The sequence below is a fragment of the Geospiza fortis genome, unplaced genomic scaffold, assembly GCF_000277835.1.
Source record: "Geospiza fortis unplaced genomic scaffold, GeoFor_1.0 scaffold190, whole genome shotgun sequence".
Lineage (NCBI taxonomy): Eukaryota > Metazoa > Chordata > Aves > Passeriformes > Thraupidae > Geospiza > Geospiza fortis.
The window spans coordinates 6,709,849-6,726,447 of NW_005054328.1; the positions used below are offsets into that span (position 1 = coordinate 6,709,849).

At 38.2% G+C, this 16,599-nt stretch overlaps 1 protein-coding gene across 1 annotated transcript; it reads left to right on the top strand.

Moving 5' to 3' along the window:
* Positions 1 to 2: 2 nt before the first annotated feature.
* Positions 3 to 16,599, top strand: PM20D2 (peptidase M20 domain containing 2; the record flags this gene model as incomplete). The annotated part of the gene is made up of 7 exons (XM_005421221.3): positions 3 to 50; positions 127 to 275; positions 3,831 to 3,973; positions 6,990 to 7,144; positions 9,503 to 9,638; positions 13,858 to 13,965; positions 14,491 to 16,599. Coding segments are annotated over 7 exons (942 nt in total), but the record flags the coding sequence as incomplete, so codon positions are not given.

Consider the following 16,599-nt stretch of genomic DNA (forward strand, 5'->3'; position numbering starts at 1 on the left):
TGGCGCTCAAGGCCGCCCTGGAGAGCCTGGCGGAGCCCGTGGCCGTGCAGGTGCGAGCCCTCCCGGGGGAGCGGTGGTGAGCGCTCCCTGACAGCCGCTGACTCTCTCCGTGCGTTTGTGCTGCAGATCACGGTGCTGGGGACCCCCGCGGAAGAGCAAGGAGGAGGCAAAATAGACCTCATCAAGGCTGGAGCGTTCGATGGCCTGGATGTGGTTTTCATGGCGCACCCCTCGCAAGAAAATGCTGCTTACCTGCCCGACGTGGCCGAGCATGAGTGAGTGGGTGGGTTCAGGTGGAAAGAGATGGATTGTTATTAGCTTTTTGTCCCCTTCCTGAAAAGGGGACCTGCTTTAGCAGTGGCTGAACCCGGAGCCTTGCAGGTGCCCATCAGACAAAGGCGTTGGCTTTCAGCTAAGGAGCCAGGTTAGTTTTAGGGAACGGCATTCTTCCAAAGGGCTGTGTTCAGCCTAGCGTTCAAATCCCTGACTGCTCTGAGATAATCTTCCATGTATCCAAAAATCCATCTTTTATTGTGATGTTTCTAGGCGTTTCTTTTAAGCATTCATGTGATTTTGCCATCTGATGAAGTAGAATTTAAGGATACAACTGCAGGGTCTCAAGGGCCATTGTTTTATGCTTTCCTGGATGCCAGTCATGTGGTCCTCTATGGATTTTTAATCAGTTTGGAAGGTGTTTCAGGTTTGCCTTCCTCCTTTTGAAAATAACTGGCCAGCTAAGCCTGACTGAAGTTTGGATCTGTTGTAACCTCCTCACTAAATTTAGTCAGAGCCATGTTGTGTGTATTAACTCTCACATCAACTTTTTGGTTTTGATCCATAGTAGTACCTGTCTTTCCTTCATGTTTGCCCCCAGTGTAAGGATGGACAACAGTCCTACCCTCACACAGCTGCCTTTTCTGTCAGCCACATAACTCTTTGAAAATTACACCTTGTCTTCTTCTGATTGGCCTTGATGTTCAGAGACAGCACTGGCTCACTTGTGCTTTGAGTCACTTGATTGGCCTTAAAGTACACCTTGCTGGATGTGCATCCCCAGAATTGTACACACTACATGAGGTGCAATTGCCTTAGATCTTATTCAGCTGCTGCAGGGACCATAGTGTTTCCTTAAAATTTTGGAGACAGCTGGCATGTTTGAGACTTCCTCTTCAGTCATTTTCAAGCAATCAACTCTTAGGCAAATGCTTGGTCTTTAAGTACATGATTTTTAAAAAGTGCTCTGAAGCTTCATTCTTTTCTTGCTCTGCCAGTCTGCAAGGCCATGCTGTTCTTCTTTGGTGTTGTAAATGTCTGTTTCCACAGTGTCCCAGCAGTAGTCTGCCAGCAGTTTTTTTTCCTATGTTTTATGTCACATTCTTCTATTATGTGATTCCTGATCCCAGAGGGTCTTACCTTGCAGAGACTCCACTAGTAAACTCCCTCCAGTGCAAAAGCTTTTACAAGTATTACATTGACTGTTTCAGACTAAATTTAGAATTATTTAAATAAGTAATTTTCCAGTCATTTATGACTGGTACTGGGAACTGTTTTCAGATTGGTTGTGCTATTGTCTGGCTCAGATATGCTTGATTTTACTGACCATTTTGCTTTTACCAGGGCTGTTTCCAGTGGATAATTTGCTTCTGTAAATGCCAAGTTACATAGTAAAACAGGGTTAGTTTCCATCACCTGGCCAGTTCTCTGCTACTTTCCTTCCTCGTGTTTATAAAGAGTCTTAACTGGTTGTTGTACCCTCCTTCAAGACTTAGCCCAACTTGCCTTTGCTTTACCTTAAGACTATATTATAATCTTCAAGATGTAGTTTTCAATGATAGTTTTGTCTTTCTGCTTGCAATAGCCTTTTGAGTTTGATACAGTGAGATTAGGAAATCTCTCTTCAGAGGTCAGGGTTTGCAATAGGATGCAATTCCTAGATAGCCTTTAAACCTTTAACATGGAGGAGGAGGTGTGGAATTGAAGTGCTGAGTGAAACAACGTATTACCTCCAAAAGCTTGAAATACTGAGTTTGTCATATTTTATGTAATTATGAGGTTTCAAAGGTAGAAAGACAGCTTTTCTAATTTTAATTGGTCTTTGGTTGTTTGCAGGGAGTTTAAGGACTGGTGATCACTAAGTTGCTAGTATTTCTGTGTCTGCAATTCTGAAAACTGGCTTGTGCCTGAAAAAAGATTAACATATTGGGATAACTAGTGGATACATGCCAAAGTTTGCTGATTCTTACTTAGCCTTCACTTAATCAGCCTATTTATTGTTGGACAAACAGGATCCACATTCTTCTGCTGGTATTCTTAAACTGGCTTAGGGTATTATTATTCTGCAAAATCTGTTGGGTTTTTCTGAGTGCCTGTGACATTTGTGTGGCAAAAGAAGTACAAGTAAAGGAAAACTTTTCTTAATAAGAAACACATGATCCTTCTGGAAGAGACTACTGCAGCATGATTTTTTTGCTGTACTTTGCCTTCTTTCTATTTTTTTGAGAATGTCCAGGGATCTTTGTGAGTTGACTTGAGGGGTTGCAGTCTAATACTTGGGATATTAATGGACAAGTTTCTTACATTTCTTAATGATAATAAATTTTTAAATAAAACTCCTAGTCTAGAGAATGGGTTCTGTGATTATCTTGGAAGATCAGTGGGGATAGAAAAAAGCAAGCCTAATTTGGATTGCAGGAGTAGTAAGAGATGTTTCCTGTTGCAACAGTGCACTGCATTGTGTCCCTATTTTCCTTCCAGAATTTAAGTGCTGGTGTTAACTTGCAGCTGTGGCACGGTTCTGAGCACAAGGGGTCACTTTAGGATAACTGGTTAAGTTGGCATTTGTGCAAGACAGAGGGACAAGCAAGTTAGGCTGGTCGTGGCTGGATAAGAAACAGGTTGTGTGTCTTGGGGTGGGAGGAACACTTAATCTTCAAGTTTTTTCTATAGAGGAGTGGGTATGGAGTACAGATTGTTTTGTGTATTTTATAAATAGTGAGACCTTATATGTAGATGTCAGTATTTAATGTTTTCCTCTTTTGTAAACAGTTCTCACAAACAGTCTAAAATACTAAGTTATTTTGTAAGGCTAATATTAGTGGCCCTCAGATGAAGCAAAGCATTAATTTTTACTGGATATGTTAAGGTGCAATATTTTATGACTTCTGTGAAGTTGGAGGATAGCATTTGCATTAGATTTCCTCCTTGCTGCAAGCCTTTCTATCACATTTTTAGAAGGGTGCAAGAGAACATCCTTGATGTAGCATAATAATATGTATTTTACAATAGGCTGTGCTTTTCCATACTCATAAAACTTCACTTTTGTTATTTAGACATGGGTTATATGTGGTCTTACGTGCTTTTGCTATCTTACATACTGTACACAGTTTATTTGACAAGAATTAGGACACTCAACTTCCAGTTTTGAATCAGAGAAAAGGGTTTCTTATCCTCTGAGAAGAATGTTTTTAACTTTAAGTCTCAGAAGAGTCAGGCAGTATAAAAAAAGCAGTGGAGAAATTTAATTAATATGTGAAATGTGTACTCTTCAGGAAGAGGCTATATAGTGATGTTACCAGTAACTCCTTTGCTCCTTTGCCTGACTGGCTCTTGGTATCATTCTATTCTACTGGTTTTCTAGAAGTCTTTCAGTGTTTTTTTGCACTCAAAGATAGTTTATCTATGCAACAGTCTAGTGCCAGGTAAATTGTTTGGTGTTATGCTGACCAAAATTTGAATAACATATATTTGTGGGAACCAAAGGACATTTTTCATTTCAAAGATTTTTTTTTCAGTGAATGAGAAACAAATAAGCAATGCTTTTTATTTCCTAGTGTGACTGTGAAATACTATGGAAAAGCTTCTCATGCTGCTGCTTATCCTTGGGAAGGAGTTAATGCATTAGATGCTGCTGTTCTTGCCTACAACAATCTGTCTGTTTTAAGACAGCAGATGAAACCAACCTGGAGAGTTCATGGTGAGATCTTTCTTAAACCTAATGTCCAACAAGTTAGAGTTTAGGCTGCTGAAGTACTAACATAGAATATCACACATTCCAAAGTATTGCACTAAAGCACTAAATTAGTTTAGTCACCTCAAATATTATGAAACAGCACCATTTCATTTAAATGGTGTGTGTGCAATTTTTGCAATCATCTCAGTGTCCAGAACTAACTGCTCAAAATAGTCTGAGAAGTCAGACTTGAAAGGGGACTCTGATGCCTAGGTAAAGGTTAGATCAATTTTATGTCTTGAAGTTGCAGTTCAGAAATAAAGGAAAGAAAAAAGCGCAAAGTTTATTTTGGTACATGGCCTTGAACTCCTTAATATGTGTGGATTTGCAAAGGTGTAAGATTAAATACTTCCAAAAAGTGAAGTATTACTTAGTGCATCACTTTTTGAGTAGACATTCCATTAATTAGATGGCATTTATTGGAAGGGTCTAGTGGTCTGGAATGAAATTTATTTGGTGAAGTACAAAAAACAAGTGATGGCAGAAGATCCTAGTCCTGGTTAGTAGTCCAATCAACTAGATGTTCATTGTATTCTAATACTTAATATCTAGTAGGTTTTGGATTAGAAAGGACATTTTGCAGTAAGACATGTTAACCATTAAGCTTGATTTGTCCTCCTTCAACATCGTGCATTTCTACCTGTACAGTGAGAAAGGTTCAAAAGGTGAGGTGAAGCTACCATATAGCTATAAACCCAGGGTTCCTTATTGCACCCAGCACAACTTTTGCCAAGTTGTAATTAAGAAACTTTGCCAATTCTACAGGACTTCTGAATGTACAGCTGTTTATTTGAAATATTTGTTATGAGCTAAAAATCCTTCCAGATGTTTTGAGCTGATCATTATGTATCTTGGCTGCTTATGCTGTATATAATACAAGTGTGCATTTCTGTCCAGGATGTCTGGATGGAGTCCTAATCCTTTTGACTGCAGATGAAGCTATTTGCAGTTCTGCTGTGCAGCATGCCCAAATGAATTTCAGACAGCAAGCACAGATTAACTGTCCTATTTCTCTGTAGAAAACAAGGCACGTAATTAAGAGTTTTGGTGTCTGCAACCCCTGTGTTTTAGGCTTAAGGCTGAAGATGCCTAAGTTTTCTGTTGAATCTAAGCCTAAACCCCTAAATACTGCTTTCTTTGTAGTTTCTAAAGGTTACGTGGGTAATGTTGGCAAAAAATCTAAGTACCTAAACAGGCAGGCCTTCTAAGGTAATGCTTCCTGAGCAGCAGCAAAACTGAAATTACTGTGTTGATACAACTGCTGCCATAAACCTGGTTTTTCAAATTGGAATTATTTAAATTACTTCTGGGAAAGAACAAGTAGCCAGAGAGTAAGATTGAATTTTAGAAATGCTTTCTTTACAACATTGTGTAGGAGACCTCATGCTGTAGACTTTCTGTATAATCAGTGGCTGAATTAAGTGATCCTAAAAATAGTAGTGTTACCCCACTTACAAAAGCTGAAATAATTTCCATTGCTTGAAGTCTAGGATTTCTAACCAATGCTTCATGTACTGAAATATCGTTGTCTTGAGTTCATCTGAGATTTTGATGTGATCTTTCTTCCCTGCTTATGAGTGGAGTATATGTTGCCCCCTTAAAAACGGGAATGTAGATTTTTTTTTCCTGTTCAAGAAGTTGTATTGAACAGGTTGTAAATAAAATTTTCCATCCAGAAGGGCAAATTGGGTGCTACAACAGTGTGCAGGCAACCTACTTGTAGTTCTGGTCTGCTGTCCAGTCCATATTGCAGTTGTATTGAAATTTAACTGTAGACCTATTCAGACTCTCTCCAGTTCCATTGACAATTGTGCTGTACAAGACAAGTGAAAACTGTTTACTCATGAAGCTATTTGTTCTGAGAAAGCTTGTTATGGGTATGTGTCATGCAAATTTGCATGAATACTTACTGCTTCCTTTCCTGTGATGTCTGTCCCTCTCATCTGAGCTGTTCCTATTGTTATGGACAAATACTGATACTGGATTAATTCAACACTGTTTTTTATTTGGACTGTATTTGAGACTGGAGGTGAAATTCATAATCTTAATGGGTTTTCTGCACCAAAAGAAATATTTTGTTGTCCGTTTACAACAATATAGTGCTGTCCCTTCAGGCCTCAGTGACACACATCAGTAACTTCTGCGGTATTTCCATTTGAGGTAGAAGCTTCTCAGGTTCTACAGAAAACAAATCTAATTCCACATAAAAGAAATTGAGGGTAGAAGACCAGGGAAACACCCTGTTGGAAACAACTAGCTGTTAGTGCAGTTACATCTAATGTGAAACTGGGATCTGTGATGTGTTCTTGTCAAAATATCTAAACATTACTGTATTTTATGGAAATGCCTTTGATACCATAATGGTAAAAGATGTAGTTAGTCACACATTCCCTCGAGGGAGCACTTTCAGCTCAAACTGCACTTGTGACTAAAGCTACATGTATTATACATTCCAATATTTCTGAAGAATTAAAATGAGTAATCTAAATGAACGTTCTGTGCTCTGCAATACATTATTCCAGTATTGCTGAGCAACTTGTTCAGATTTTCTTCAAGCTCACAAAATAAGTTGGAAACATTCTAATTGAGGAGACATTTGCAAGTTGGAATCCAAGTTATCCCTTATAGCAATTTTTTTCCCTGTTGGCAGACAGATTGCTTTATGATTCCAATGCATTGAGTTTTAGGAGATTAATTAGAAATGCTAGTTTGAGTTGACTCTGGGATGAAAAACAGATGTCTAACCAAAGAATGCTGTGAAATTGTGCTGAAAGACATGTACATGTTCCCTGTAATCTGACATGACGAAGAAACTTTGTCCACATACTGCATTTTTTACATTCTTTGTATTTCATGTTCAGCTGACGTTTTGTTGTTTTTGTTTATATGTTTTTAGTTCTTGACCCAGGAATTTAATGACAGGGCTGAAGATCAAACAGTTGCATTTAATACTGACAACACAACTTTTCCCTTTCTGCAGGTGTAATAAAAAATGGTGGTGTGAAACCTAACATCATTCCTTCTTACACTGAACTAGAGTTTTACTTGCGTGCTCCTTCAAGGAAAGAACTTTCTGTTCTAACAGAGAAGGTTGAAAACTGCTTCAAATCTGCAGCAGTGGCTACAGGATGCAAGGTAACAACATATTAATTGTCATGTGTTTCTGTTACACAGACCAGAACAGGAAATCAATGTTTACTTTATTTGTCTGCATAGTGTTTAGCTGAAGTAAATCTGAATTACTGTTACACTTCTTGCTGTTCTGTTGCTTTCTGTTGTGAAAGAAAGCTTTGGTTTATAAATAGAATGCCACAGAATCCTAGAGGAATATGTGTTGGGAGAGACCTCTGGAGGTCATCTGGTCTAATTCTCCATTCAGAGCAAGACCAGTTAGAGCAGGTTGCGGAGTGCCATGTGAACTTTTGAATACTTCAAGGATGAAATTCTACCACCTCTCTCAAAAAGTACTCTACACACCTCGTGGTTAGCAAGGGTTTTCCTAATGTTTATGCTGCAATGACTTGAGCACTGACACAGGTTTCCTGCAGAGATTGCTGTGTTTCCATCTTTGGAGATACTCAAAAGCTGCCTCAGTATGGTTCTGGGAAACCAGCTCTAGGTGACCCTGATTGAACAGGGGAACTGGACAAGATGACCTCCGTAGGTACTTTCCCACATCAACCCTCTGTGATTCTGTTGTATCCAACAGGATTTCCTTTGCTGCTTCTTGTTGCATCACTTTGACATCTGAGAAGTCTGGTTCTGCTTTCCCTGTACCCTTCCCATCTGGTAACTCTAGACAGCAGTAAGATGCCCCACTAACCTTCTGTTCTGTGGAGGCTCAGCAGATCAAGTTCTTTCAGCCTGTCCTTGTACATTGTGTTCTCCACCCAATCATCTTGGTGGCCTTCCCCTGGCCTAGCTCCAGTCTTGATTTGAGGAGAAACCAAACAAACACAGCACCAGCTGTTGTCTCCACCAGTAATAAAAATACTAAAATACTAATGGCACCAGTCACAGTTGCAGATGAGTGCTACAAGTAACAGGCAGCAATGTGGTATTTTGTGCTGCTGATTATAAAACACTTGGAGCTTGCATGTCTTCTGTCACTTGAGCCAGTCATGTTGTCATGCAAAGCTAGGCTTGGTCATGCACTATCTGCTCTTAAATGAGTTCCATCTTGTGTGGTGGATGTTCACAATCACCTTGTGATTCTTGAGCCTGGGCATGAGTTCTAGGGGGATTTATTTGCTCTGTAATCCCTCTGGGAACTTGAGGCTAGGATGGTCTGAGGAGTGTGTAGTTTTCAAGGACCTCCTCTTGGCCCTTCAAGAGGATGTGACCTTTAGCTGTTGTTCTGTGAGCTGGAACATTGCTCTGTTTCAGTGACACTTAAAAAAATAATAGCTCCCAGACTGCATTTCTGCTTCTCTTACTCTGCATCCTTGGATGCATCCTGCCTGATCCCATGTACATTCAATTTCTTTAAGTGTCCTGTAATTTCTTTTTGTTTTGCTGTGGGTGATGCTTCTATCCTACAGATAGTGCTGCTAGGCTCAGAGACCTGGGAGGCTTGATGGCAAACCTCACCTGTAGAAACAAGCAAAACAGGTATTGGGTCTTCTGTCTGTTTTTTTCCCATATTCTTGGTCATTAGGTCCACTGCCCCATTAAACATCAGGCTCATATAGCAACTGAGTGATTTTTCAATTAGCATTCTCATTTGTTTTGCTTTTAGTACATGGAAGTGTGTCTCATCTAGCTGGTTCAAGCAATATTATTACCTTTTTTGTGTTGCTAAGATAGATGGTTCTACTTGGCTGTTAATTACAAGCTTATGACTAATTCAGCTGTAAAAAGAATGTGTATGATCATCAAAACAAATAGATATGGGGTATGTAAATGTCACTTTTATAGTCTTCTTGAGACATTAGAAGTTGTTTTCCTACCGTGTCCCCTTCACTATATCTAGAAAAGAGGTTCAGAAAGTGCACTTTATGGAGAATGAAAGTTAAGACCTCTTTTGAAATTTGGCATTGATAGGTTTTTTTTTCCATTTGTTTTCAAATTTCTTACCTGTGTGAAGCCATTTCATGGATGGGGCTGTAGTTATTGGAAACATTCTGGAAAAAGGTAACATGCAGTTTGATAAAAGCCTGTGTTTATTCCTATGTAGTTTAGTAGTACTTGCAGGCAAAATCATTAGACACTGTTACAGGAAATGTTTGTTTCCTGTTTGAGAAGAAAATTTTGAAATCCTTTCTTCTGGAATTTGGCTGTCTAGTGCAAACTGAACAGAACATCAGCTGTGTTTTGATGGAGGATAATATTTGGCAGAATGTTGTATTTTTGAAATAAACTTAGCACTTATGTCTGTTTTGCCTTGGGCTTGAAGTCTGGATATGTAGGGGTTTTTTTTTGGCCTTCAGATTGTTTACATTGAACTGCCTTACACTGGAGAAAAACTTACAGTGATTTGGGGTTTTTGTCTAGGTGGAAATAAAAGGTGGTGAAAATGATTACTACAATGTGCTTCCAAATAAGAGCCTGCAGAAAATTTACAAGGAGAATGGAAAGAAGCTTGGAATAGATTTTATATCAGAAGATGCTATCTTGAATGGTTTGTCAGGTAACTCCAGCTGCATTTTTCATTGTATCTTAAGCTTAGGTTGATCAACCTTCAAGTGTATAAAATAACAAATTAGAGCTAAGTTAAACACAGAAGAAAAAGCCAAATTACAAAGCTAAAGCTCTGTAGAAGGTTTATATCTCTGGCCTGTGTTTCTGTATTTGTTGTAGAAGCTAAGAACAGGTAATAAAAGCAGTAAACACCTTCTTATAATAGTTCTGAAAATATTTTGAGTAATAAGCACTTTGGTTGGGGGAAGGGATGGAAAGCTAAGAGCAGTCTTTCTGAGAATGTGAGGATGTGTAATGAATTGTCTCATTCTGTGGCTTTAAAATACAGAATATTGGTTTGCTATAAATGGGGATGAGACTTTGTTTTTAGGAACCTTGTTTAATAATATTTTCCAAGCTTACATATAAACAAATATACTAGAATCTAGCAATTATTTTAGAGGGAGTTTTTGGAGAGATTTATAACTTGACATTTAAGTATATCACTAACTCTAATTTAATCTTTTCATTAACAAGTAATTACATGCCTCTAATTTTAGTGCATGAGTTCAACAGATTAGTTTTCCAAAGGGTGCTCTTCTAGTAGGTTTTCACTTTTGGGTCTTGACTATGTCTTAAACAATTTAACTTTTTTAGTCTCTGAACTGTAACAGCAATGGGAGTTGTTGAATGCTTAGGTGGATTTCTTGTTATCCTTAACACTTTCTTTTTCAGAATCTTCCTAGAGGAGCTCTGTTCAAGTCTCAAACTTCTGTTCATACTTTGAGCCTTCACTACTGATTTTAACTATATTTATGAACATTTTTACTCCATTCATGCTAAAGGTTTTTCTCTTAGAAGGAAGATACTCTTCTCAGTAAAAAGTTATTTTCATTAATTTGATTGTGATACTTGCCTTCTCTTTATTAAATGCAGATTATCTTTGGAGTTTGGACAAATTTGTGTTTAGAAGCAGCTCTCCAAAATTTTTTTTGTGGGTAGGGGAGACATTGTATCTAATGAAATTCTTGGTATATAATGGTGATGGGATTTTTTCTGTTTCTTACTTCCCTTTCAAATTAAATAGTGGTTCATTGTCTTGTGTTTAAAAACAAATTATAACTTAAGGCAGATTTCTTCCTACTTTCTTCAGTGTAATACAAATAAGATTTACTGCTTTGCATGTTTAGCCAAAGAAGGAGGCTGAGGAACCTTAAAATGTTTACTGTAGTGCAACTTTCTGGAGCTCTGCTAGTTGGTTCCTTCAAACCATTGTAGTAAGGATGATCATGTATATCAGTGATTTTGCTTTTGTTCAGAGGTCTTGAAGTGAACTTTTCCCAGACACCCAGCTGCAATAGGGCTTTCATATGTAAGTTATATGATATTCTCAATGTTAACCATTAACTTGCTTAAACCAAAATTCCCTGTATGGCTGTCCCGTCCTTGAATTGCCTGTCAAATATCAAAATGTGCTTGAGGAATTGCTTTTTTATCTCACATTGCAGTAGGGTTTACTGAATTTTCTTTCCACAGCTTCTCCTCTGAATTTTTGCAGTGGGAATTCAGGAGAGATAACAAAGCACAGTCTCCAGAGCCATAGGAGTGAAACTTTGTATGCTACCCTTTTCTGGGGGAGGGGTTGAGTATTTTGTGTCATCTTTTTCAAGACCTCTATTTCTGTTTAGTTTTCATGTGGTTTTCAATGTTTTCTTTTAGGATGTCAGTTTCTTCTGTTGAAAGGGAAGGAAGATAGCTCAGTTGCTTCTCCATGTCTGTGCAGCAGAACAGTCGTTCAGAGCTGAGCGCACTCGCTGCCACCTCTGCATGGGCATTAGTGTGGCTCTGCTCCCAGGTATCACTCTAGGCAGATAAGCATCACCAGGGCTTCCCTGAGCACCTGAGATCACAGGCTCTGCTAGCTGGGCACACAGCCAGGGGGTGTGACATCATGTGAGACTGAGCTAGCTTGGACCAGGTGCCAGGACCTGTTTCTCTTCCTACTGTTCGTAGGACTTTACTACAGGATACCCATAACCTCCTAAAGCAGATGGCTTAGTTACACATGGCTTAGTTGAGGCACCCACACCTGTGATAACTTAATCTAGTCAAAATGTATTCATGGGATTCATTGGCTTCCTGTGCACAAAACTGGTAAAGAAGATCTTAAGAAGGTCTAGTATATTTGAAAATTCCACTTTTGAAGCTTGGGACTCTATATAAATGTTTCCTGGAATCTTTTGTGTTTTCCCCTCTGTTCATATTTGTGGCAATACTGACCCCATTAAATATGCAGTGACTTGAAGAGGCTTCAGGATATATTTTTGAGAGGCTGGAACTCCAGTATCTCTCTGTTGAAGGTAGCACAGGATTATGTATATTGCATTGGTAACTGCAATTACTTATGTTTCCAGAAATAATCCCAATCGGTGAGTCTAGCAAGCACACAAGTTCAGGTGTTTTTATGGAAATTACTAAACACCTGATGTTCTAAACATACCTCTATGTTATTCCCATAAAGGGTGTAACATTTTGTCTGATAGATGGGAAGATTTAGCTGTTATAGCTGCCTGGATTTTGTCTCTCCATGTTGCTGGAAAATACCCAATTTAAATGTCTTCTACTCAGCAAAAATAGCATGTCAACTGGTAGTACATTGAATATGGATATAAATTTAGGAGGAATGACATGACTGAGAGCTATGATGCAGTGAAATTTCTAGTGTTTCATGTGTTAAGTGGAAGTAGGGAAAAGGGCAGCACAGTCTTTGCAGCAGTTTGTGTTTTGGGACTTAGTAAGGCAGGTCTAGAACCCTTGGTTTAGTCTGGAGTGTGCAGAACTTCTGGTTTGTCTGTCCAGATTGACCAAAGAAGGAATCAGTAGTGTGGACTACTGGAAATTAAAATAACTTACTGCTGTGCCAAGAGTTGGATTTTCTTCAAATGCATGCTGAATTTATGGGAAGAGATGTTTTTGAACAAGCTTTGCTGTTTCCCTTATCTGTAAGCAGAGTAAATAGCAAACTCTTGTCCTCATAATGTAGGCTCTGTGGACTCACTTTCAGTAACTATAGGCTTCCAAGTAAAGTCTGTGTTTTTCCATTGTTTAATTACTAAATCTTAAGGCACTAGCAATATCTTCTTTCATTAAGTATCACAAATATAGAGGCTACTCAATATGTTAAAATTAAATTTTATACACCATTGCTAAAGAAACAAATTCTTGCATCTCTGGCCCCAAAAAAGTTAATTGGGATCTTAGTGGGTCATCCCTATTTTTCCCTGATAAAAAACAATGGTTCCTCTGGTACCTGGATTTCATAATAAGTGGTACATTGATTTCTCCAGCTTCAAAATGTCTTTTTAACAAATAATGAGTGTGTTGCTTGTTTGGGAAAAGAAAAAAAAAAAAACCAACAACAAAACCAAAACCACTTGGGATGTAGTTGTAGACTCTTGGATGATTTACCGTGAAGAATCTTCTACTTTGGGATGATACCATGCAGTAGATAAGGCTGTGAGATAGGGGCTATATAACATACTGAAAGTGATAGGCATGAAAGAATCATCATTAAAATCTGCAACATTGCTATCAGGTGTTTGTCTACAAAGCCCTAGCATTTTATCTGGAGTTTAGTTCTGATTTTATTTCAAGGGTGCTTGTGCTGTTGAGATTTCCATAACTTAGAATAATCAAAACACATGGAGTAAGAACAGTTACCCTCAATCTGTTTTTGTTTAAAGATAAATAGTTTCTACTTTAGTCTCCTACAGAATGCTGAATATTTGCATATTGGTGAGAAACAGGAATTGTTTGGCCTGGTTCTGAAGGGCTCTAACAGGGAAATAGCTGAAGTGCCTGACACTTCCAAGGTTTGCAGCTTTCCTGTTTCTGAATTAACAGCTTACTGTCAGAAGATGCTTGATAAAAATGAGCAGTTAATGGAATAAGAACATGCTGATACATCTTCCTTGCAGTCCAGTAACTGGTCATTTATCAGAAGTGCACTGGAGAGCAGCACCTGAAGATGGCTAGTTAGGGAAAAACACCTTGGTGACAGGATATATTTGTATGGATAATGGCTCATTAGAAATGTTCTTATTTTAGTATCTGGGGCAAAGGATACTCCATTTTAGATATGGGCTGGAGAGAATGTCTATCATGCATTTTCTTACAGCATTCAAAACTGCCCAACACTTTTATTAAGAAAATCTCTCTGCTGCTTCTAGGTTCCACGGACTTTGGAAATGTTACATTTGTGGTCCCTGGGATTCATCCTTATTTTTATATTGGCTCTGATGCATTGAATCATACTGAGCAGTACACAGAAGCTGCAGGTGAGTGGAAGGGAAAACAATTAACATTAATTGTGGAGTTGCAGAAAAAGCTGCCAAATGTAGAATTTCTTGGTTTGTGTTTGAGGTTATATGTATATGGGTAGGTTAACCACTCCTCATACTAAAAGATAAAAAAGAAATCAGAAGGATTATCTATAACAGCATATTCGGAAGAATTTCTAAACATGAGCTGAAAGAGAAGTTATTTTTACTCCTAAAATACAGGAAATGTAACAGTGCTAGCTTATAAAACTCCACATTTTCTGAAGAGTATAATGTGAACACTTAACTTTCCTGTTCTCAGTCTTAGTTGTTTATGTCAGTAGCAGAAAATTAAGTACTTGCAAAGAAAAAAATGTTTTGAGGCATGGGAAAATAGGTTTACTTCATGCAAGTAAATTTTTAAGAAAATGTTCTTGCAGCTGAAACTTATAATCTTACTTTATAAAATATCCCTTGTGCAGCAAACAAGTGGTTTAATATTGGTAATCTAACCTGAAATTCCCCTTCCTTTTTTTTCTGCAGGGTCACAGACTGCTCAGTTCTACGCCTTGCGCACAGCAAAGGCTTTGGCAATGACAGCACTGGATGTCATTTTCAAGCCAGGTCTGTTAGAAGAAGTCAGGGAAGACTTTAGAGAGGTGAAGCTGAAAGAAGAGGAACAAACAAATCCAGTAGAACCTAAAAAAGAACCTGATGTTGGTGAAGGAGCATGTGCATCACACTAAACTTGATTAAAACATTCTCAGTAGCATTGACTTAATGGAGATGCTGTATTTAAATCTCAGTAGGGGCTGGATAAATACATAGCTGAAGAAATTATGATTTTATTTAATTGGGACTGTAGGAGAAGTAAATAGTATAATTGCTTTCAAAAATGTGAAATTTCATCTAGCTGTAATGTTTGTCTTCACTATGGTGATGATTTTCATACAGAGATCTCAAATATGTTCTCTTTAACTTGCAGTGTTCAATAAATTATAGTGTTTGGGTCCCTTGTCACTGATTTTCTATGTAGTGCTATATTAATATTCCTTATAGAGGAAGTATGCTAGTTTTCTGTTCTAAAATAAGCACTTTTCATTCAGTGATCATATGCTGAATCTGATCTGTGACACTTTTATGAAATTTCTGGTCAGTCACTTTTCTTGGGACAAGATGGAGACTTAAAAAATGAGCTGGTTTCACTGGAGAGAAGGGGCTATGTTTGGAAATATACTTGGTTTTGATAATAGTAGCTTCCAGCAATGGAAGAGGACTGTTTGTATAGGAGTGCAATCTGTAAAGCTTGATTGTCCTGAAACGTGTTGATTTTTTTCCTAGTAAATTTTGGAGGTGTTGTGGAGAAGTCATGGATCACAAAATTGGAAAGCAGCTAAATGTTTATTTGATTAAATCAACACATTTAAACTACTGCAAGGAAAATTCTGCTCTGAAGCAATAGAGGTGTCCACACAAGGTGTTGCATTAGCTTAACTGATCTGAAGGAGGTGTATAAATTTATGTAAACCAGTGGAAATCTTTGTGACAAAGCTTCAAGTGTGGTTCCATGAAGCAATAAATGGTTGTGTGTAAGTCCCTCTAGTAATCTCTGAGGAGCTTGCAGTGAGGACTGCTGGCTTTTTTTAACCTGTTTGTTTCCATGTCCTAAGCAGCAGATCTGTAAAGTCTTGCCAGTCATCCTTTCTGTGTGTTGTGTGGTTAGTCCATTTAATCTTTGTTATTTTGCTTCTCAAGGACATCGAGACTGCAGTTTTATTTAGGTGGTGCTTTGTGTACCCAAACATGTTAGGATGTCTTTTGATTCACTGGTTAAAGGATCTTGTGAGTACACAGAAAAGAAGTCAGTGGACAGATGGAGTGAGAAAGCAACTTCCTGATTAATGTTTTCCTAAGCACAGGTACTACTGTAAGCTTCAGAAAGGAAGGCAGGCAGGCTGTATTCCTCAGGAAGTCAGAATAATTGACTTTCAGAAATATATATATATTTAAACAGTGTCTAAACGGTGAACTCTAAAATTCTGTTCAGCATTTATAGTTTATTTATTTCTATATTCACTTCAATTTTACACCTATATCCTTGCTTTCATTAGCAAAGGGTTTTCACAGATGGATGCGAGAAACAGGTGAAGGTGGAACTCTGAGCTATAGATGTGTCCAGGATAGTAAGTTAAATACGAAATCCACCTGAAATTTGTTCTAAGGTTTGTCAGAGGAACTTTGTCCTTAACTTTTAATTGACAGTCTGCCTTGCTCATTCTCAGACACAATTGCAATTCATTAAGATCTACTGGGTTAACAGGGTAGTGCATTGATTTCCTCAGCACATGTGGCTTTTTATTTCCTCCTGCAAGAACTGCTTAACTCCTTGCTTTGCTGTTTTTAAGATGGAGTGTTTGGATCCCACGTAGATAGCACATGCTGTGTTATGTTTCCTACAAGCTGATGTGCGTTAAAGCCTTCTCAGTTCTCTTTGTTCAGACTTCTTAGCTGCATCATATCCAAGATCAGTTAATTAAACTTCTCTGAACTAAAAGCGTGTCTTCATTTTGTTGTAATCATTGCTGGAATTAAAACGGAATTGAAGTTCTGATTAAAGATGAGTTGATATTAATAAAGGAATTTGTGATTGAA